At 39.7% G+C, this 21856-nt stretch overlaps 1 protein-coding gene across 1 annotated transcript in view; it reads left to right on the forward strand.

The window, feature by feature from the left end:
* LOC124866321 (vacuolar protein sorting-associated protein 13B-like) overlaps positions 1 to 21856 on the forward strand; it is a 370362-nt gene that overhangs the window by 238760 nt on the left and 109746 nt on the right. Inside the window, exons 32-34 of the mRNA XM_047362057.1 lie at positions 8028 to 8231; positions 12966 to 13092; positions 16022 to 16165. Of these exons, the coding sequence (XP_047218013.1) occupies positions 8028 to 8231; positions 12966 to 13092; positions 16022 to 16165 (475 nt within the window). The remainder of the gene's footprint in view (positions 1 to 8027; positions 8232 to 12965; positions 13093 to 16021; positions 16166 to 21856) is intronic.

Raw genomic sequence — 21856 nt, forward strand, 5'->3', positions numbered from 1 at the left:
TTCTTTCAATGTTTTCCAAATTAATAGCTTCACCAATAAAACTAGATACCACGCGGGTTGACTCTGAAATGTTGGTTCTTCAGTTGGGGGGAGAAAGGGAAAAATTCTTATACAGAAATGTCACCTTGTGCAAATACCCTTGGAGGTCTGGATGAATTAGAGATCCGCTTCAGAATTATAAACATTGGCTCTCTAGTCATTCACAGAGAAGGAAGAATTAGCTGGCGTAGCAACCATGTGTGCCCCAGAGTATTGTAATTATTTTCTGCTGTTTTTCCTCGCTGGCATCAAAGTATTAGGACACTATCTGATGAGAAAGCGTCTGTAGTCCTGCAGAGCTGGGCTGAACCAGGGGCTTGTGTGCTGCTCATAAAAGCCAACCTCTCTTTCTGCGAAGTTTGTGACAGACGTTTTTAATTCCCATTATGTGGGAGCTTCCAGCAGCAAGCTGTCGTATTTTGTTTCATTCTGCCTTTTGTTTGCTGGAATGGTTCTTGCCTTTGAACAAAATGTTGTTTAAAGTGAGCAAAAAGAAACAAGAAGGTCCTACTGTTGTAGCTATCTAATTACATGTTTGTTCATTCTGTCTGCTTAACCTGGAGCCTGCGTTAACCTAATCAAACATGGCCATCAGTTCCCTGAATTTGTTTAGGAAACTTTTTGCTCTTTATCCAAAAAGGATTGGACCTTGATATGTAATCTCGTTTCTTTAAACATTTGTCAGAATTCAATAATTGCTTTAAACAAACTGTAATCAGCTTGAAAGTGTTCCTTTCAGAGATAAAGATGAGCATGTTCAAAATTGCTTGCATGGTGTCTTTGTGTATACTAATGTACAGCAGCTTGGTGATGTTAAACGTCTTAATCAATATCAAGTGTAAGAAACAGAAAATAAAAAGCACACAAGTAGCTCAAGCTGTGGGATTCATAAAATGAGCGTAATTTTACAGCTCTATAAAACACTCTCCTTCTAGGAGCATGGATTGAACAATTTATATGCAGGAGTAAATCACAAGGAACTCTATGAAACCTGTAGCTATCTCAGTTTAAGAAGTTACAAGGGGTGGCTTTTTATGTTTTATGTTTCTTTTTTGCTGTTTTTCTGATCATTTATTGTTGTAAATGTCCTTTCTGCTCAACTTAAATAGATTAATGCAGATAGGTTTTTGCATCACTGCTCTGTTTGTGTGAGAAGCAGAGATATGTGGTGCTGCTTTATGATTATTACATAAGCTGTATGAAATGTCTAAATTGCTGTTCTTTCAAAACATTTCAGGCTTTTTAGACTGCTGCTCATATGAAGTTCCAGTTTTACTTCATGAAGTTAGATCACAATAACCTTGAAAACCGTTCCCATTGCACTTATTCCTGTTAAAAAGATTTTTGTCGTGCGGAAAACCAGACCACATTTCTGATAATAGTGTTTGAATTGCAACAGGTTCCACTGGTGATGAATTGTATGCTTCATCCGTCAGATTGGTACATACACTGGCTGGTTCCCTAGAAACCTGCAACAGACTTTGAATGCTTTTCTTCCCTTACAGAGTATCTTTTTTTTGGTTTAAAAGGAATATTAATGTCTGATCCACTTCTACCTGAACTTAATGAAACATACCACATATGAGAGCAAACAGATCCAGTATTAGCCCTTCCATATTTTCTGCTGCAGTCAGTCATAATTAAACTGTTTTGTGCGTGTGTTAAACGATTGTTTAAAGATAAAAGCACTGAAATTAAAAAGGTGTGTCTTGGTGGGGGCACTAAAATAGGGTCCATCAACGGTCTCAAGAACTTCAGCTAGGCTCACAGCTCTACATCAATAACCCACTGCTAAGACTCCTACTGACATGTTTTATGAAAGAAGCATTATGCTGATTTCCTGAGCAGGAAGGAAGCAAATCAGATTTGTTGATTTTAACAACAGAAATAATGTCCCAATCATAAGGGGTTTTAAGAGAGAATGGTAACCTTATATAGACACAGATGACTCATCATCAGCTTTAGATGCAAATAATGTTGGAGACCTGAGACAGAGTGGTGCACACACAAACCTGTCAGTGATTTTCAGCAGCAGCCAGGACTTAAGTTGTTCTCAAATAAGGATCCAGGGTACCTTTGTTCAGTAGATCCATTGCAGATGTACCTACTGTATGAAAGAATCCAATGAGTCAGAGCCCTTAAAAAGCTAGTGAATTACAGTCTCTGTTACCCAGGAATGTTCCGTGCTTAGAGCTACATGCAGGCAGAACCAGAGAGGAGCATGGTTAAAGCTAAGCAGACCAGGCAAACTGTGTCTCTCTCTGTGTGTGTGTGTGTGTGTGTGTGTGTGTGTGTGTGTGTGTGTGTGTGTGTGTGTGTGTGGGTGTGGGTGTAAAGGAAAGCAGAACAGAAGCAGTGGGGATGAGGACAGCATCTGTGCAGTTCTATAAATGACCCTTGCAGTGCTGTTGGCTTGGAAAAACTACAGGTCCCCTCAGGCTGAAAGGAAAGTTTGAAGGTGCATCACCATTTTGATTGATGTGCAGCCAGGAATGTCAGCTATATACAGTCTGAAAAATACTTTGTGGTAGAATTTGGTAATGAATGGGTCCATTGTGAGATTGTTGCAAAATATAGAATTTAACAGTACAGACAATAGGAATTTAATCAATCACTTTGCATGTCCAATAGAGTATGCATATGACAGGAAATGGATTTGCTGATGCCTGATAAACTCTTTACATAGAATGTTTGTTTTTTTAAACATTAAGCTCTAATGCCGTTTTGAATTACTTCCTAAAGTGTCTATACATTTCATATCTTTATCAGGCCATCATGGGGTGCACTTTACGCAGTTTGTTTCATTCTGTCTTAGGCCATTTTTAGAGCAGTATAATATCACTGACATGTTAACTGAGGAGATAAATTACTTCTGTAATTAGGATATGTTGAAATCAAAGTGCACACACTGACTTTTTCTGTACCCCAGGTCATTGTAAACAGTGGCCTGTCTTTTGTAGTGATTTTCTTTTAACTATCACTGCTGCTATACTGCTGTCTTGAGGGTGGTATAAGCTCAAACTAATCCTCGCTTTGCTTACTTTGTATATAGAAATAATAGTTTACTCTTAAGATCTTGTGTAAATATGATATAATTGGTCAGGCATGAGTATCTTTAAAGTGCAATCAGCCTAATGAATAGCAGGCTTCTGTAGGGAACAGCAGTGGAGATGAGTAATGCTGCTAGGAAAAAAATGAATGGGCGTTTGAGTTTTTGTCATGGGAATTTGTCAGCGCATCAAAAGCACCAGTTTCCGTTTATTGTGCATTGTACTAGTTTGATACAAAAAAAAAAACAAATAGTAAACCATCTTCTCAAAAGACACACCAAAGTACCTTGTAATATCAAAGCATTAACTATTTAGTAGCTTTTGTAGCTTTTTTTGTCTTTGGGACTGTGATGAAATGCTTGTGATCAAAAATTATTGCAGTTTCCCTGCCATGACAGTCTGTTATATTTTGCTGACTCCCCATATTCCTCCACATCATTTTCCAGTTTCAATCCAAGAGCAGCTCAGTGTTGTAATTCCAGGCCTTAATTACAATAATTGGTAGATGCAAATTAACAGCAATTGAACTTGACTGGAGATATAAATCCACAACTCTGAATAAATCCCCAACTTGGAGGCTGTAGAATTTCTGGCATTCAAGAGTGAATCACTGTAGGTAAAGGGTGCTCAACTTACCAAGTAATTGCAGGATTCATGAATCATAATTCTCTTGAATTCCCCTTCACCACACACACATACCCAGTGAACTCCACTTTAAGCCATTAGGAGTCATGGCACATTGATTAAGAAGCCACTGTGGAGCTTTGACTTAGCCACAATGGAAATGCATGGAAGAATCAGTGGGTGCTGAAGGTGTTGAGCTAATAACATTTGGAGCCAGAGAGAATAACTCCCAAAGCCCCCCTCTCTCTCTCTCTCTCTCTCTGTTTGTTTGTGTGTGTGTGTGTCTCTCTCCTTCTCGCTCTCTCTCTGTTTGTGTGTGTGTGTCTCTCTCCTTCTCTGTCTCTCTCTCTCTCTCTCTGTTTGTGTGTGTGTGTCTCTCTCCTTCTCTGTCTCTCTCTCTCTGTCTGTTTGTGTGTGTGTGTGTCTCTCTCCTTCTCTGTCTCTCTCTCTCTGTCTGTTTGTGTGTGTGTGTGTCTCTCTCCTTCTCTGTCTCTCTCTCTGTTTGTTTGTGTGTGTGTCTCTCCTTCTCTCTCTCTGTCTCTCTCTCTGTTTGTGTGTCTCTCTCCTTCTCTCTCTCTGTCTCTCTCTCTGTTTGTGTGTGTGTGTGTCTCTCTCCTTCTCTGTGTCTCTCTTCCTCTCTGTTTGTGTGTGTCTCTCTCCTTCTCTGTCTCTCTCTCTCTCTGTACAAACTTATATTAGCTTGAGTAGGCCAAAAGAAGCCTGAGTTTTTCTATCCATATAGGGACTTTGCATTGACTTCCATTCATTTTCTTATTTATGGTCTAACCCTGACCCTTACCCTAATCCTAACCATTAATAGTACATACCGAACCCTAAACCTAAATTAATCTTAATTAAAAAGATGTTTACATAACCCAACATGGGGACCAGGCTTTGGTCCCCACAAGGACCAGTGGGTCCTCACAAGGTAATGTGTTTTCAGAAAATGGACCTCTTCATTTAACAAAATAAAACCACACTCACACACAGAGGCATTTACTCTGTTGAACAAGTAAGCAGACATGTATGTGATTGTTGGGGGAATAGAGTAAAGAACAGACCTGGGGTTGTGGGTTAAGGTTGCACATTTTAGAGTGACGAGATCCAGAAGCCAACACCACTTGGCATTACCCCGGTGCTTCCTTTCTCACAGGGTTGGGGTCGAGGCGTACAGATCAGGTAAAAAGTGGATTGAGGTTGAGTGGGGAAGTTGGGAGACCATATGAAGCTACAGGCCATGATAATACAGCCTGCCCTACAGAATCCTGTGCAGGGGCCTTTAACACAGCCCACTGCTCCCACATGTCTACAGTTGGACCTTGAGCCTTAACCAGATCCCACTGCATTTTTTTTTTTTTACAACTTTGACCACAGTTAGCCTCTCTCTCAGTTTCCACTTTCTTTCCTTTTCAACAAACCTTTCTTATTTACCAGTTTTGCACCATTAATATGATTCTATATGGATACTCATATAGTTAGATTTGTTTTCTTATAAGTGTTACTTCCATCCAAAGCGGTTCTCAATAGGTAAATATATATCGCCATGACATGCAGTTGGACTGTTTGCATGTTTTATTTTTGTAGTTTATCAGTCCAGGCATTTGCCTGAACTAATATCTATATTATCTTTAGTGCTGCACACATGTCTATTAACTTCCATCTGGGGAACATATTGCCAGTTAAGCACAAAATGTCATATCTGCTTATATGTTGAGCTTTCTAAGTTACCACTCATCTACTTAAAAACACAAATCATGACTGATGCTCTTCTAAGCACATGAAGGCACCCAAAGAATGTTAAACAGTGAACCATATTATGCAATTAATTGACCGCTGGTACATTTGTCTAATTGTGTTCTGTTCAAAGCCATTTAAATATAATTATTTCCTTTTGGAGTGATGAAGCACCACTGATATGGTCCTTCTAAAGACTGTGCATGCACAGCACTGCCATGTCTTTACTTGAACAGGCCGAAGGGATTGAATTTGGGCCTTAATAATGTTGGATTCCGACCATCATGTTTCAGTTCTGATGCACAACCAGCCCAGTGGTTTTCAGACCTAAATTGGGTTTAAATTATGTCAGAAGATGGATAAATGTTTTTAGAATAATAGCCATGGGCGTAGTGAGACAGAACATTCTTACTTTGGAGCTTTTGAGCCGTTTTTTACAAACAGCAGAATATTGTCATAAAAATTAACGTTTCTGTTTCTGCAATTAAAATACAATTGGTCCTAAAACAAGGACCACATTAAGTAGTTGTGCTGTAGAGAAATGATCTTTCTTTCTCTGGCTCTGTGTCCTTGTCCACCCCCTGGTCTCTTCATCTTCAAATGCATTTTCATTTTCATTTCTGTTTATTTTATGTAGCATTTCTTTGCTCATTTCTTATGCATTTTCTTTTTTTTTGCCCCTTCTGATTCTTCTTGGCCGAGCAGTGTGGTCTTCACATGACCAATCAAATATGTCAAACCGCCAGTGTTCTCCCCCCACATGTACAACACAAAATCTGGCTCCAATTATTATTGCGCCCCAAGGGGAACTTCCAAAATTCCTCCCCTCCTCATTTGTCAGAAATGAAGCTCTTTAGTTTCCTGTGATTTGCTGAAAAATGTCTTTTGATATTAAATCACACCGTTTTCCACTGGCTGTATGACCAAGACAAATGTTTATCATATTTATTTATGTCATTGGAGATGACCCTGCTGCTCAGCAATGCAGAGACTTGGCTGCAGATTCTCATGTTATGCTGATTATGAAAAAGAGAGTCCCCTAAATAAGCTATAGTTAAGAGATAATTTGGAAAGCATATGAGGTAACTGTGGTTTGTTTAAAGTGAAAAAGACAGTGTAGGTTTGAGCGGAGCAAAGGAGGTACTGTTACAAAGACCCTAATGAATCTAGACTGACACATCCCACCCAAATCTTACCAGACTCTTAGTTTGATTTGTATTATACTTTGTTGATAAATGTGGTTCCAAATGTTGATTAAGGATCTGTTTCACTTGTTTGTATGTCAACAAATCCAACTAAACCCAGTTCTGCAACTCTAATCTCCCATTGCCATTGTTTTTGTTGCTGGTGCTTATTGTCATAACATCATGCTCTGGTAGAGGCCTTTCCAATGTGGCGAGGAGAGGGAAATGCTATCTGAAAATTGCCATTGACGTTGCCGAAACAAACAACACTACTCACGCTGCCGCTACATCTGTAGCCATTTTAAGCCTTCATTTATACCATTTAAGCTCTCATTTGAATTCACCAACACAAATAAACATTTCATAATGACCCGAAAGCCCTGATGTCATATGCAGATGTTGAATTTTGATTATTACTTTTTGCCTCATGAATTCGTCTGAATCTTGTCCTCAAAGGCAAAATAGATGACATCATTTTTTCTTGGCATGGATGGGTCAGTGCTTGCTCCGTCGACTGCAGCTGTTCCACTACAGACACAAGGCTGCCTATAGTCCTAACATATCTCTGCATCTCCTCTGCCGTGTTACAGTTTATATGTACTGTAGAAGCCCTGTGTTTTGGTAGGCAGAAATAGAAAGCAAATGGCAGTTAAAGCAGCTTTTTCAGGACTGCTGGGCCGTCAAGCAGGCTCTAAGCCATGTTCACTCCCAGTGATAAGATGGCATAAAGCAGAAGTTTGGAAAAGTCAAATGATTTCACCTGAGGTATGTGGAGGTCATTTTACTGAGGTTAACTCTAAAATTGTTTGTAATAAATCATCCATTGAGAGACTGGTGCTTCTGAAACACAGAACAGGTTAAAGACTGGGGTTGTAGTAGTCAGATAGTGCCTTTTAGCAGAGAATATAGTGTGTTGCAGAACTACCTGTCATTACAGCTGTAAGTATTTTGCTTTGCACATCTATGGACTGAACTTTTGACAGTTCTTTGTAATAAAGCTCAAATGCTCTGAGCTACAGCTCTGTTAAATTGGATGGAGAGTCGGTAAACAGTCATTTTCAAGTATTGCCAAGGATTCTCAGTTTGATTTAGATTTGCACTTTGACTGGACCATTCTAACAAATAAATATGCCTTGATCTAAACCATTCCATTGGAGAAGATTTAAGGGTTGCACAACTAATAGTGAACATAATCTCCTGCCTTAGCTGTAGATTTCCAAACTATTCACTATCGAATGAGACTCCTGCTTACTGAATATGATTTACTCTCAAACACTCATGCCCAACATGAAGAATGCTTTTTTTCCTTAACCTCTTCTATGCTAACATACTGAATTTCCAAAACTCAAATGAATGTTAAAGCAAGTTGGCATCTTCTCTTTTGTTTTCTTTGCAGACGTGCACTGAACCTTGGCGTTCTGCGGGACCCAGGTTCAGAGGTGGAGGATCGTCAGTATCAGATTGATCTCCAGTCTATTAACATTGGTACCGCCCTGTGGGAGCAGCTCAAGCCAGAGAAGGAGGGAACTAAAGGCAGAGTATCAGCAGAAAGTGAGAGGAGCTCTCAGAATCCAGCCCTGGAGTGGAACATGGCTAGCAGGTTTGCAGAAACCATTACGATTAATGCTACACAACGCTACTTAATGAATTATCCAAGTGGTACATGTGTCATTTGCACTTTGTACCCTTCTTCTGTTACCATGATCATGATTACCATGATTAAGATTTTTTCTTTGTTTGTATTGGATTATATTTAAAATTACTAAGGATTGTTTTATTATTTTTTAAACATTATCTCCCAGGGTGAAGGGCTCATGTATTACACATAATTTCTAACAAAACATTTAACATTGAGCACTGGTAATTTCTTACCTTACAACAGTGCCGATTTTTACGGTTTTTACAGATGCAGCACTTGGCAAGCATTCTGCATCTATAAAAAGTCTGTGTTTGTAAATGTATGAGTAAATGTCCCTGGGTAAGGGAAAACAAAAAAAGCTTATTTGCAAAAATTACAAAAAGTTCCTTAATACCATCAGGGGTGGCATTTATTTTTTCTAATATTCCCAGAACGACTGTGTGTTTTACAACCCATTAACAGTATTCAGATCAGTTTGTAGTCATTAAATTATTTCCTTATAATGCAGCCTTTACATTCACTCGCATAAACACAAACCATGTCTTTTTTTAAAGGATCAGGAGCTAAAACAAGCACAATTGTAACAGCCTGTTTGGCCCCACATCCTTTTTTCCTCTCATGTATTGAGAGGGAACAGGCCCAAAAATCACAGATTTGCAGGCAAAGAACGCAGATTTGTTCCCTGTCAACTAAAAATAACTTTTGTGAAAGAATGCATTGCAAAATCAACACAAGCCTGATTGAGACTGCTCCCAGGTCATCAGGCATGCTGAGATACACACACCATCCTCACCCAGACGGCTGCAGATGAGCACTCTCTTGGGTATAGGTTCAAACTAACCATCATACATACTCATTACGGACATCAATATTTTCTTTGTTTTAAACACACACACACACACACACACACACTTATAGCCTTTTGAGCCTAGCCTGGAAAAAATGCAGACTGTTTGTGTTGCAGCTGACACTAATGTATAGGCCCTGCGGTCTCAGTAATGCATTAAGAGTTTTTTATGTGGCAGCCATTTAAGATTTATTTACTGGGGTTCATTTTATTAGAGACTTCTTTCAGAATGGGCTCATGCTACCGTACATGTTCTCATAAATGAAAACGATGCCCACGGAGCACTTAAACGTCAGGTCAAAGTATGTAAGTTAATATTTCTTAGTCAAAAATAATTCTTTGTTTTTTTAATAATAGTATTAGACTCAGCTCAGTTAAGGTTAGAATTTATAGTTTCCTCACATAAGAAGTATGGTAGTATATTTATTATTAACATAAAAGACAAATACGTATTTGTTAGTGTGCTAAAGTACGTTTGGCTTATTCAGATTTAATTCAGCTTATTTATATGAAGCCAATTCACAATAAATGTAATATCCAGATATACACTATATGGCCAAAAGTATTTGTCTACTTTTTCATGTACATGAACTTTCATGACATCCTATTGTTAGGATATTCCAATGTCCAACCCAAATTTTGATGCACTTTGGAGATACACTTGCAATTATTACAACATTTTACCTTAACACAGACACACATGCATACACCATGGATGAGGATGAGGGGACCTGGGGATGGAGGGCCCTATTTAGTGCCTGCCTCTGCATGTGCACTGGCCCAGCGGGAACCTTTGGTGTGGGGACAACCTTTAAGAATATGGCATGGTTACAAGGAGGAGGACCAATGGGGCAGTGCCCCGCTAGGGAAGTGGTGTTTTTGTGGTGCTCTGGCCATGTCTTGGGTTGGTGGATTCTTGACTGGCGGCCTATGACTCTCTGGGATGTTCTAGGCTGGCTTGGGGCTGTCGCAACTGAGCTAGTCCCTGGTGGAGGTCCCACTCCCTTGACCTCCATGGGGCCATCCGATCAGGTGGGATGGCCAGTACCCTCTTCCTCTTTGGTCTTTCTGAGTCTCAGCACCTATGGATTACCATGCCTATTGGCAGGCATTGGTTTGAGTGGATCTGCAGCCTGGGGACTGGTGCGGTTGCCTGTCTACCGGTGTGGACGGGTTGCGGGATTGCCTTGCACTGGGGGACGTGGTGGAAGTGTTGGGTAGGGGCTCTCCCTCTACCTCTCTGGCCCAGAATGCGTTCACTCTTGTGCTTTGCTACTCTGTGGAGGTGCCTGGTGTCTGTCTGCCTGGGGCTGCTGCTGCTTCCAGGAGCCAAAGCTTCTTGTACCTTGCTGCTCTCGGGCATTGGGTGCTGGTTTCTGATCTTTTCACTATTGTAACATCTTCACAGTTCCAGGTGACAAGTTAAAACACACACACCTACACCACACACACGCACTTACATACCTACTCCACACACAAAGACATGCACGCCTCTCACTCTCACACACCTACAAATTACAAGTAATCCAAACGGGTAAAGGTCAAACTCAGGTTAATATTTTTTTAATGCAGTCGGTCTACTTTGATGCCAGATGCAGCCCTCATTTAATTAATTCAATCAAGCAATTAGGATACCATCTCCAAATATCATTTTTGTAGAGCAATGCTCCCCTGGCACGTTTAGGCAAACAACTTCTCCATATGGTAAGCCTGAAAGCCAGGACAGGAACCTTTAAATATAAATGGTAAATTTAAATAAAATAAAAAAATATTATTATATTTTAATTTGAATATAATTATGACACAGTGCAGTCAATCTTATAATGCCAGCTGGTATAAGTAAAAAAATAAAATAAAAATACAGGAAAATCCAGCTGATTACATAGAGTTATTGACCATGCAGCAATCCCAAAAGATAAAGTGCCAAGAAAATAGCTTTATCACCTTTGCTATTGACAGGGTTTCAAGGATATTGGAGCGCCCAGAATCTTGATAATATATTCTATATTTTTTTTAAATTCACTGCAACTCTGCTTTTCTTTTTTTTAATTAAGTGACACGATGCCTGATGTTTTTGAAGCTTTTTAAAATCTCTCTCTGTGTGACATTTAGCATTTTAACAAGTTATCTTAGGCGGTCATGGTTATCCAGTGATTGCTTCGGCTTACCTTGATTTTATGCAGTAGGGTTTGAAATTGTGTCTGCGACAGGTGTGGCGTAGTGGAAGAGCGGATGCCCCATCTTCAGAGGCTACTAGTCCTCGACCCAGCCGTGCAGGGTTTGATTCTCAACCTTGAGACCTTTGCTTCTTGTCTTTTCCCCTTCTCTCTTTGCCCATTTCTGGTCTAAATACTGTGAACATGTGATGGAAAATGTTCCAGCAGATTGAGGAAAGGGGAGTCAAGTTCACAGCTTTACTTGTCTGCTATAATCACTCGCAGAAATGCACCACTTCGGTTTTAACAAGGTTTGACGCACACTACCTCTAAAGTTCATACTTTTCCCTTGTTCCCTGCATCTATATGCTCTGCCCTCTCTAGATTTCAACTTGAGGCATGTTCACTATGTTGCCTTCTGGGTTTAGTTTCAGTAGTTGTGGATGTGTAGTGACCTCTGTTAGCTTCCTGATATTTTGTGAGGAAATTCCAATACCATGGATCGGCTGACAGAATCTGTCCTCGTCACAGTTTGCAGTTGCTCACTAGGAAACGACCTTTTTGTCATAGTGCTGTGATCGTCTTGTGCAGGCCTCTCTTCATTTCCTACTGCCATTCATGTGCCAGCTTACTGACTGAACAATGTAGCATTGAGGTGGAAGTAGTTTTCGCAAACAGAGAGAGAGAGACATGGTGTTCTCAACTCCAGCTCAGCTCTCATAATACTGGTAAATTGAACCTCACGCCTCTAAGCTTTGCTGGTGAATGATAGCACCTGTCCACTGCAACGAGACGCGCATTGTTTCAATCTCCTGTCTGAGGGGAGATTAGCCAGCACCAATTGGCCTCACAGATCATTTCACCTCTGAATTAGGCCCCTCTTAAATTCTGTACACAAAGAAATGTGTACAAAGAAATCCCTTAAGGGCACTGGTAATGCACGTTTGTATAGCAGAAGTGAATGTGATATTGGTTCCGGTTAAATAATGTAGTCGGGGCCACCTAGGCACTGGGCCTCTTATAATCCCGGCCAACTATAAATATTGGAAGCTGTACTACTTGATTGTTTTAATAGCAGCAGATGTGGCAATTAACACCACCTTATAAAGCTTTTTTGTATATTTGTTTTACTGCTAACAAATGTTCTCACAAATATGACTTGATTGTGGGAATGAACATAAGTGAAATGGAGAGAGTTGATATGAGACGTTCTCAGTTCGATCATGTGTATACAATAAGGGGGTGTTCCCGATTGAGCTCTGTCAAATAACACCTCAATCTGTAATGTTATTCAGGCTTTACCAAATATATTTTTGACCAGAAATTTAAAAAGCTCAGTTATGGACACTTTTTTTTTTACAGTTTTAACTATAAATCGCCTAAAAATTGTTTAAAATTTGGATCTGCCCTTCAGCCAAGGATACAACAATAACTCAGCTGTGAACACTTTCTGGTTCTGCATTTTTGTTGACCTGTCATTCCTTGGCAGAGGGACGATCTTCTAACAGTCTAACAATTGGTAGCCTTTTAAAAGCTGCTATTAAATAAAGTCAGGGGAATTTTACTCAATAAGTGCAATCTTATAGTTGATCTTCCTAGCATTTCATAATACTCTCACTGAAAGTGTATGTTTATGAAAAAAGAACAGTACTTTTTGAGCTAAAGTGTCCCCTCTCGTTTGTATCTCTACAGCATCCGACGCCAGCAGGAGCGGCGAGCAATACTAACGCCAATCTTGACTGACTTCTCTGTTCGTGTGACTGCTGCTCCTGCCATCATCTTTAGCAAAACTCTCTCTCCTGATAGTGGGCAGACAGAGGTGAGTGTAGTCTCTGCACAATATGTGTACAAATCTTTTATAAGAATTCATAGTAATCAGATTTTCTTTGCAGCTGAGTTTGTCTGTACTGTAAAGATTTAAAGCAACTTGCAAAAATATTCACACTGCTTAAACGTTTTTACATTTTTCTCATTGTAACCACAAGCTTTAATATAAATTGGGCTTGTATGTGATAAACTAATACGAAGTGTGAAGTTGAATAAACATGGTTTTCAAAAATGTGTCCGAATAAAACTCGGAAAAAAATCTAAAAATCTGATGTATTTGTATTCAGTCTCCTTTACGTTCATATCCATATATAAAATCCATTGCAACCAATCACATTTAGAATCCACCTTATTAGTCAATATGGTCTACTTGTGTGTAATTAAATCTAAGCGGCATGTTATGCAGCCAACTTCTGACATGCAAGAAGCTCTCAGGACACAAAAATCTGGTTTACCAGCTTTATTGAAATAAAAGGTGGTGGATTTTGGAAGTTCCTTAAACTAAGGGCGACACTTCTTGGTCTGAGGCTGAGGAATGATTCACGGGAGAAATGAGCGGAGTGCAGAGGGTGTTGGTCCATATGATTACCCGGGTGTAGGAGCGGAGCTACCGAGGTGAGTTGCGGTGTAGCGTCTAAGGGTGGACAGGCTGGAGCTGTCGGTAGCCAGTCATGGAAAGAAGCGACTCGGAAGGTTATGGCTCGAGATGAACTGAGAAACAGATCCAGGAAATCTGACAGATGACAGTCTCCAGGCAGGTACTTGGGAGGTCCCCTTGGGACACACCAAGAGCCAGAGGTTCACCATGGAGCGAGGAAAACAAGAAGAAAATAAGAAGATTTGTACAGGGCTTGTGGCACCACATGAGTTCACATTCAATCGCCGCGTGACGGGAAGACAGCTCCACTTAAGCTCCAGCTGATGAGCTTGATGACACACAGGCTCAGCCTCCTCCCTCCAGGAAAACCTGACTGAATAGAAATCTATCTGTTTTAGTGGAGTCCTCTGAGATTTGTTAGAGAACATATAGCATATTGAAGACTAAAGAACACAGCAGACAGGTGCAGAATATAGTTACAGAGACGTTTAGAGCAGGGATAGGTTTAAAAACAGTATCCCAAACTTTGAACTTCTCATGCAGCACTGGTCATTCCATCATTCATATGTTTATATAGAAATAGAATGGAACAACTGCAACCCTACCAATACATGGCTGTCCAGCTAAACTAATGAGCTGAGCAAGGACAACATTAAACATAGAGGCAGCCAAGAGGTCAATGGTAACTGGAGGAGCTGCAGAGATCTACAGCTCAGGTGCGAGAATCTGTCAACAGGACAGCTTAGTCGTGCACGCCACAAATCTGGCCTTTGCAGAAGAGTGGCAGAAAACCATTGTTGAAAGACAACCATAAGTGTGCAAAAAGGTGCTCTGTTTGGATAAAACAGAAATTAGACTTCTTGGCCAAAATGCAAAACGTTATTGCTCCAAATATGCAAACCCTACCATGAAACATGATGGTGGCAGCATCATGCTGTTGGGATATGTTTCTTCACTGACAAGAAAGCTGGTCAGCTTTGATAGGAAAAGTGGAGCAATCCTGGAAATAAACCTATGAGAGGCTACAAACAGTTTGGGACTGGGACTGAGGTTCACCTTCAAAGAGGCCAACAACCTTAAATATACAGCCAGAGCTATGATAAAATAGTTTACATCAAAGTATATGGATGTGTTAGAATGGCCCAGTCAAGGTTTAGAACAACATCCTAATCAGAATCTGTGGAGAGACCTGAAACGTAATATTCAATGATTCTGTTAATCTGACTGAGTTTATTTTACAAAAAATAGTCACAAATGTCAGTCTCTAGATTTGGTAATTGGTTTTAGGGGAATAAATGTATTCATCCCATTTGTAGGGGTCTGCTCACTACATAAACTGGCTCCTTTTGTCTATGGCCTGTTACAGTCATGATGCCATTACAATCGGTTGTTCGTATGAAAATAGACACTGATTATGTGAGATGTCAAAAGTATTTATGTTTTGCTCTTAACTTACAGTAACAAACTTAGTTCTTCCACCAGTCCAACATGTAATGGAGGTTTTTGACCTCCAGAAATCAAACATTTCTGCTTATACAGCTGATGTTTTCTGGCACAGCTCTCTGAGACTTCCTGCCTCTTTGATGCCTTGTCCGACCACGCTAATGTGCCCCTTGACAATGTGTAACAGCTAATCCATAGGTTGTACTGAGACACACATATGCACACACACAAAGACTAAGTAATTTGTATAACCTCCTTTGATACAGAGATTCAGAGCCAGTAACAACATAAACGAAGCAGGATTTTAAACTGCATAGTATTGAAAAATTTCTAGTTTGAAATGATCATTTGTCCTTCCCACTACCCACTTTCAGAGGGTTTGTTTATGCTTAACACATAAATGTAAAGGCTATTGTACATTTATTAAGTTATTAATGAAATATATTATAGTCAACTCTCAATTAATCAAATAACACACATACCGTATTCATATGTTTTAAAACGTTGGACTTGTATAGACTGTTTAGTCATTTCTGTCCAACAGCATTGTGAGAAGGTACGGTAGATCTGCTCCATGTGTGTGGCTCAGTCCTCAGTGTTGGTGAGTAATATCCTATCAGATGGAGCCTCCTGGCTCAGGTTTACACTGCTGGATGTGGGTGGGTCCCCTGGAGAGGACTTAGGGTGAAGAGTGGAGCAGAGGAACACGGTGAACAGAGACCAGGACAGAGAGAGGGTTGTCATGTGCAAACAGTAATTTAGCGTTGTGGAAGAAATAAATGAGACCACAAACAATCGTGATGTTGTTTTGGGTCTTCTTTCCCCCTTCTCTACTCCCACCTCTTCTCTTAATTTCCCATTGCCTCTCTTCTCTCTTTAGGAAGTGGTGGTGTGTGGCCACTCTCTGGAGGTAAATGTGACCAGCAGTCTGGATTTCTACGTCAGTATTGCCCAGGTGCAACTCCTTCAGCAGCTCCTCAGAGACAACATGGTGGGCTCAAATGCTTCAGAGAAATGTTCCGAGGTAAATTCTGATACCATATATGTTACAGATGTAGATGCACTTGAACTCAGAAGACATAGTTGATGTAGTACTGAAATATTTACACTAGATCCTCTTAATCATACAGTACAAATGTCAGCTTTGAAGTTTTATTCTCCTGCTGACTCTTTGACTGTTGAACAAGTTAATGCCATCTTAACATTAAAACAGTTGTTTAATTTTAATCTAATAAAGTATTGTGCGTAATTATACCAGTTTCCTCTAAAATCTGTCAGGACAGCTCTTCAGGCACAGTTTCCTGACTATCAACCCCGACTTTTTTGGGTGAATCTAACAAATTTAAATATTTACTAACTCAGAGCAGAGCAGTTCTCTAATGTGGCATTAGTTTACTGTGATGTGCTCGGCTACAGCCATCAGGGCCCTTCCTATTGTTTACAGGACAAGGAGCACCCAGGCGCCATTTGCCCCGTCTGACCGCTTAATGAAGCTTTCTAATGGGACACAATATAAAAATATTTACCAGCTTTGGTGAGGAAGAGACTCACAGGGAATTTGGAGAGAAAATGAATAAAGTGAGTTCACAAAATAACTTTACTGTTGTCTTATTTTGAGATTCTTTATGTAAGGATCTCTTTAGTTCAGAGGACTCAAATCCTCGGAAGGCTTCTGAAACATGATAGAAGAAAAACAAAAGAGAAGAACAAACTGAATCTGTACAGATGTTTCAAAAGAACTAAAGCATAAACAAAGTGGTTTTTTATTAATTAGGGGAAAAAGTAATATGTAAATGGCTTTTGGATATCCATGTTGGAAGAGTAAATTAGCAATGACTATCAGAGTTGTATGATAGTTACTGGTCACTAAAAATGTTCAGCTAGGTGGCCATGTAGCATCCATGTACCAGCATGCAGCGTTTACCTGCAGAACCTTGTCTTGCGAGAAGATAAGCAGCTTTCTCTTTAAACCATGCAGTGGTCATAATGTAGAGTTCATTAACATTAAAACTATGATCGGTTCTCTCAACCTGTGTACTGCCGGGCAGTGGAAGTTCTTTTGAGTAAATGTTTTTTGCTTCAGGAAAACAGTTTGTACCTCTGTCTAGTCTTCTTGCTTGAGTATGGTATAGGAGCTCATTTTACAAGCTACAGAGCCCCCTAGTGGTTACCTTAATTAGGAGTGTTGCTTGATTCCTCAGATCCTTGCTCCTGTCCAAGCCTGTATTGTTTCCCAAAGCTAAAGCACGTCTTTTAACACAAGTCAATATCAAGCTGCCTGTTAACTCACTGCAAAATGTCTTTAAAAAAAAAGATCAGTATCTCTGTTTTCTCAGAATGTGCATATAAAACATGCTCTTTAAATTTATTTTTAACTTTTAATGATTAGTATACAGTTTGACAGTTTTGTTCGTATTTTCTTTGCACAACCTGCTCAAAGCATCCAGTTGGAAGCAGTTCCTAGACTCAGGCATCTGGTGTGGTTGAATTGTTTTCATTGTTGGGATTCAAAAAGTATTTTTTGAATTACTGTGCTCAATTCAAATTGAAATAAAACATGGCCCCGTTGCTCCATTATTGTCTTTTTTTTCCATGTGCAGTTTGCCTTGAGCAGAAACTCCTCAGTCCCATTCTCTGATTTCAAAAAGTTCCCATTACTCCTTACAGCTGTGTTTTATTGTCAGGGTTAATGAATTTGTTTTGTTGGGGCTTTCGGGTTCCTTGGCAGCGGGAGGCAAGCCAGGCGCGTGGGGAATGTACAAGCATTGCGTAGGGTTTTCAGTCATTTCTAAACACTGTGATATGCCATAAATCTGTTCATACACACACTCAGTTAATTGACTTTTATTTTCATTCTCCTTCAGTGTGGTTCTGAAGCTGTTTTTCCTCTGTTACTGTTCAAGTTTCATTTTAGATCACGATCGAGATGCAAAGCAAGTGTAACGTGATTTCTAAAGGAATATAAGCAGATGTGTTGCTCTTTAAATCACTGGAATATTAGAATGTTTATCATGGCGTTAGCTATGGTTCGTCACAGTCTGACTTCATCTCAGTATTTCCCGGTTGACGTTAATGATGATGAAGTAAAGCGAACCTGGGTTTGGATCAGGCAGCTTTCAGCAGCAGAAGGTTCCTCAGCCAAGGAGCTATGAATAGATGCGGTTTCTAGGACTAATCCTGCTGCTATGTCATCAGCCATGTCACCCAGCAACACAGCAATGCATACCATGAAACACACACATGTTCGCACAACCAAATACGCGTACACATGCTCTCCACATTCCCTGCATGGTAAGTGTCTGCCACCTTTATTTGGAAGGCAGAAAAGTAATATGTCTGTATGATCAGCCAGCTGACCTGTGTGTGTGTGTGTGTGTGTGTGTGTGTGTGTGTGTGTGTGTGTGTGTGTGTGTGTTTACATGTTTTGCTCTCATATTGGGAACATAAATTTTACTCATATTGATCTCCTTTACATATGACTGCTAAATAACTGGCCCTGTTGATACAAAGTCCAGTTTTAGGGGCTAAGACTTATTTTAAATGATAGAGCCTTATGATATTTAGCCTTAGACTTTAGATTAATATAATCTTTAAACCTTATAAATAATGCCTGATCTAAAGATTATATTAATTTCTGCATTTTTTTCACTAACAAATGTACACTGACAATAAAAAAACACCTGGGTGGTAAAGTCTGTAATTTCATTGCAAGATTAAAAAACAAATCACAGAAAAATAAAATGGCTAATTCTGCTTAGTGCATATTTGGTCGATGACATCACAAGAGGCACAATAATCAAGCTGTCAGTAAACACTAGGGCAGAAAGCAATGTTTGGCAGATATAAAGAGGGATTCAGAAGTATTTAAAACTTGAAAAGGTTTAACCTTACGTTTGAGCCAGAATTGACTGATTGCACCAAACCCAAGACAGATACTGCCATGACTAGCTATTGAGTACAGTGATCATCTGCAGGTGTGTAGGTGTGTATTTGTGCATGTAAGTATGCGTGCCTGCAAGGAGGAACAAAAAACAAGAAAAACACCATTGGGTGTAATCTGAAGAACTCTCCTCTGTTACATTAAAGCTAATGAGATGTCAACAGAGGCATGTTGTAGTAAAAGCTTGTTATTGGGAGGGTAAATTGTATCTTGATTAGAAAACGATTTAGCACAAAGTAGCAAACACACAGAAGAACTGCATATTATGTCGTTTTATAGCTGATAAACTATATCTACTATACTTTTACTTAGCTTTACTACTGTATTTCACTCATTCTCAGATTGTACTTGTTACACCAAAACAGTATTATTATTATGATTATGATTAGATATTTAATGCTATCTCTGTATCACTGTGTTGCTGCCATGCTGTTGTTTTATTAATATGCTTTCAGGACTAAAGTACTTATAATCCAGGATAGTTTTGTTTTATAAGCATATCCTTCATTTTTATGTTAGTATGCCTGGCTTCCTGGCTTTTTGACACAGATACACAAACACATGCACAGATGCAGCCCGGGTCAGCCATGTGCGTGTACCACTGTGTGAGAGGAAAATACCCTCTGGTGCAGGGGGAAGTCCCGCTCCACCTCATCCTGGGATGATTACACGCATGGGAAGCAGGGCTTTAGACTTCCTCCAACACACATTCACATGGTTGTCAGTGCACACATAGATTTTCCAGAGTACTACAGAAGTTTAGAAGAGGCTATCCAGTCTTGACAGAACCTAAGATTAAGAGTTTTTTGTACACGCACAAAAAGTGTCAGACAGGAAGTACCTGTATTAGAACTTGGTTTCAGCATGTATTTTTTCCTCCCCTCCCCATTTTTACTCGTTGCCTTTTTTTTTTTAAGTTTGTGTTTCTTATTTATTCCTCTTTTGTTCATGAGACCAGCAAATATTCTGCTTGAGAAAGGCTGGCCCATCCAGAGCTGGGTGGTTACACAGCAAGTTGGCTGGTAGTAGAGAGGGTTTTTTGCTCAAACACACTAAATATTCAGTTACGGTAAACTGGTTAAGACCACAAAGAATTCATCGTCTATACCCGCAGGGTCGTGGGGAAACTCTGATTTGAAACTCCAAAGCTGCATTGGTTTATATATTCAGAAATATCGGCACCTACTGTCATTTTATTTTTATTTTCATGAAATTAAGAGTCATATAGAATCTGTTCCATGTACGTTCTACAGGATAAGACAGTAGCTCAGAATTGATCATTAGTTATAAATAAAATAAAGTTAGGTGGGAGCTTATAGGTCTCCACGCGTCACTAAACTAAATATCAGGAGTTAGTCACAAATTAATTATAATACATTCCAACCTTTCTTTCTCACAATAACTAGTTCAGGTGCAAATAAATGCTACAGATTTAAAGCTTTAATCCTAGCGATCTGTTCTGCCTGCTATAATAACAGTTTTCTTCTTATTTTTCTTAGAGTATTTGTTGAAGTGCTCATCTAAGCTGCTCTGTTGTTGACAAGCTTGGCTCAAGAAACGTCTTTGGGCTTCATGCTCGTCTGTGTATGTTTAACATAAACCGTTTCCAAGACCGTTCCTCTTCGTGATGAGTGTTTCATATTGTCTGGTAGATTAAGTTTATTTTTTGACCTCCAATAAAAAGAGAAAAGTGAGATTTCAGAGGACCTTTTACCTGGTGTAATTGCCTTAGAAACAGCAACACATGAGATAAGTGTGAAAGTAGAAAGCAGGGAAAAGAGGAACATATCTGACAGATGAGATGACAGAGGATCAACACAAGGGAAGAAATATAAATGATAAGCCAGCAATAGGACAGATTGTCAGTGTGTGTGTGTGTGTGTGTGTTTGTTTTGATTTCTTACTGTGTCCATTGTATGTAACTGTAAATATGGGAGCTCATGCTCTTGGGAGGTCATTTCTCAACCAATTAACTTGGCTATTAACCCTTTCTGAGGTCTGGATTTATTTCCCCCCAATCTCTTCCCATTCTGCTTAACTCTATTGAACTATTTCTATCCACCATTTTGCTGCTGAGAAAACTAATAAATAGAACTCTCAATAAGCTATATCTTTTGCCATCTTGGCTACATCACATCTGTAAAGTAGTTGTCATTGTTATTGGCCTATCTTAAACTCATATTTTCACACCCAATGTTCCTTCAATTGCCCTTTTTTTGTTATGAAACCATATCTTTTACCTGCCTCCCCTGTGTGAATCAACTGTTAATTGACAGCCAGTCATAACAAGTCATGTTCCCTATTCAGCATCCTAACCAAATTTATTCTCTAAACATATGCGTAACACATTCTTAAATTGGCTCCTCGGAAAGTTGATCTATTTGGGATCAGTAGCAGCTGAATTTGCCGCCTTCTCAATCGGTTTTGGCAAAATTGGCATGAAAACTCCAGATAAAAATCATAGAGGCTGGAATTCCAAGCAGAGAAACAAATGGTGCCTTTGAGGAGAAGCAGGAGGCCCGCAAAGTGAACCACAGGATCAAGTGACCACTCCGGTAAGCAGGAGTTGGGAGTGCCCTCGCTCTTTGCCTGCTAGGGAAACAGGGTCACAGACCCAGGGGAGTAGTAAAAGCAGGGCATGGCAGGCCAGCTAGTAGACTTATTTGTAAACAAACATTAATGGATTTGGTCTGTGAAAAAAAAACAAAAAACGAGAACAAGGGATTTTGAAAGAGATTCCACTTGGAAACATTTTTTCTCTCCACCTGTGTAAGC

This window comes from Girardinichthys multiradiatus, chromosome 3 (assembly GCF_021462225.1).
Source record: "Girardinichthys multiradiatus isolate DD_20200921_A chromosome 3, DD_fGirMul_XY1, whole genome shotgun sequence".
NCBI lineage: Eukaryota > Metazoa > Chordata > Actinopteri > Cyprinodontiformes > Goodeidae > Girardinichthys > Girardinichthys multiradiatus.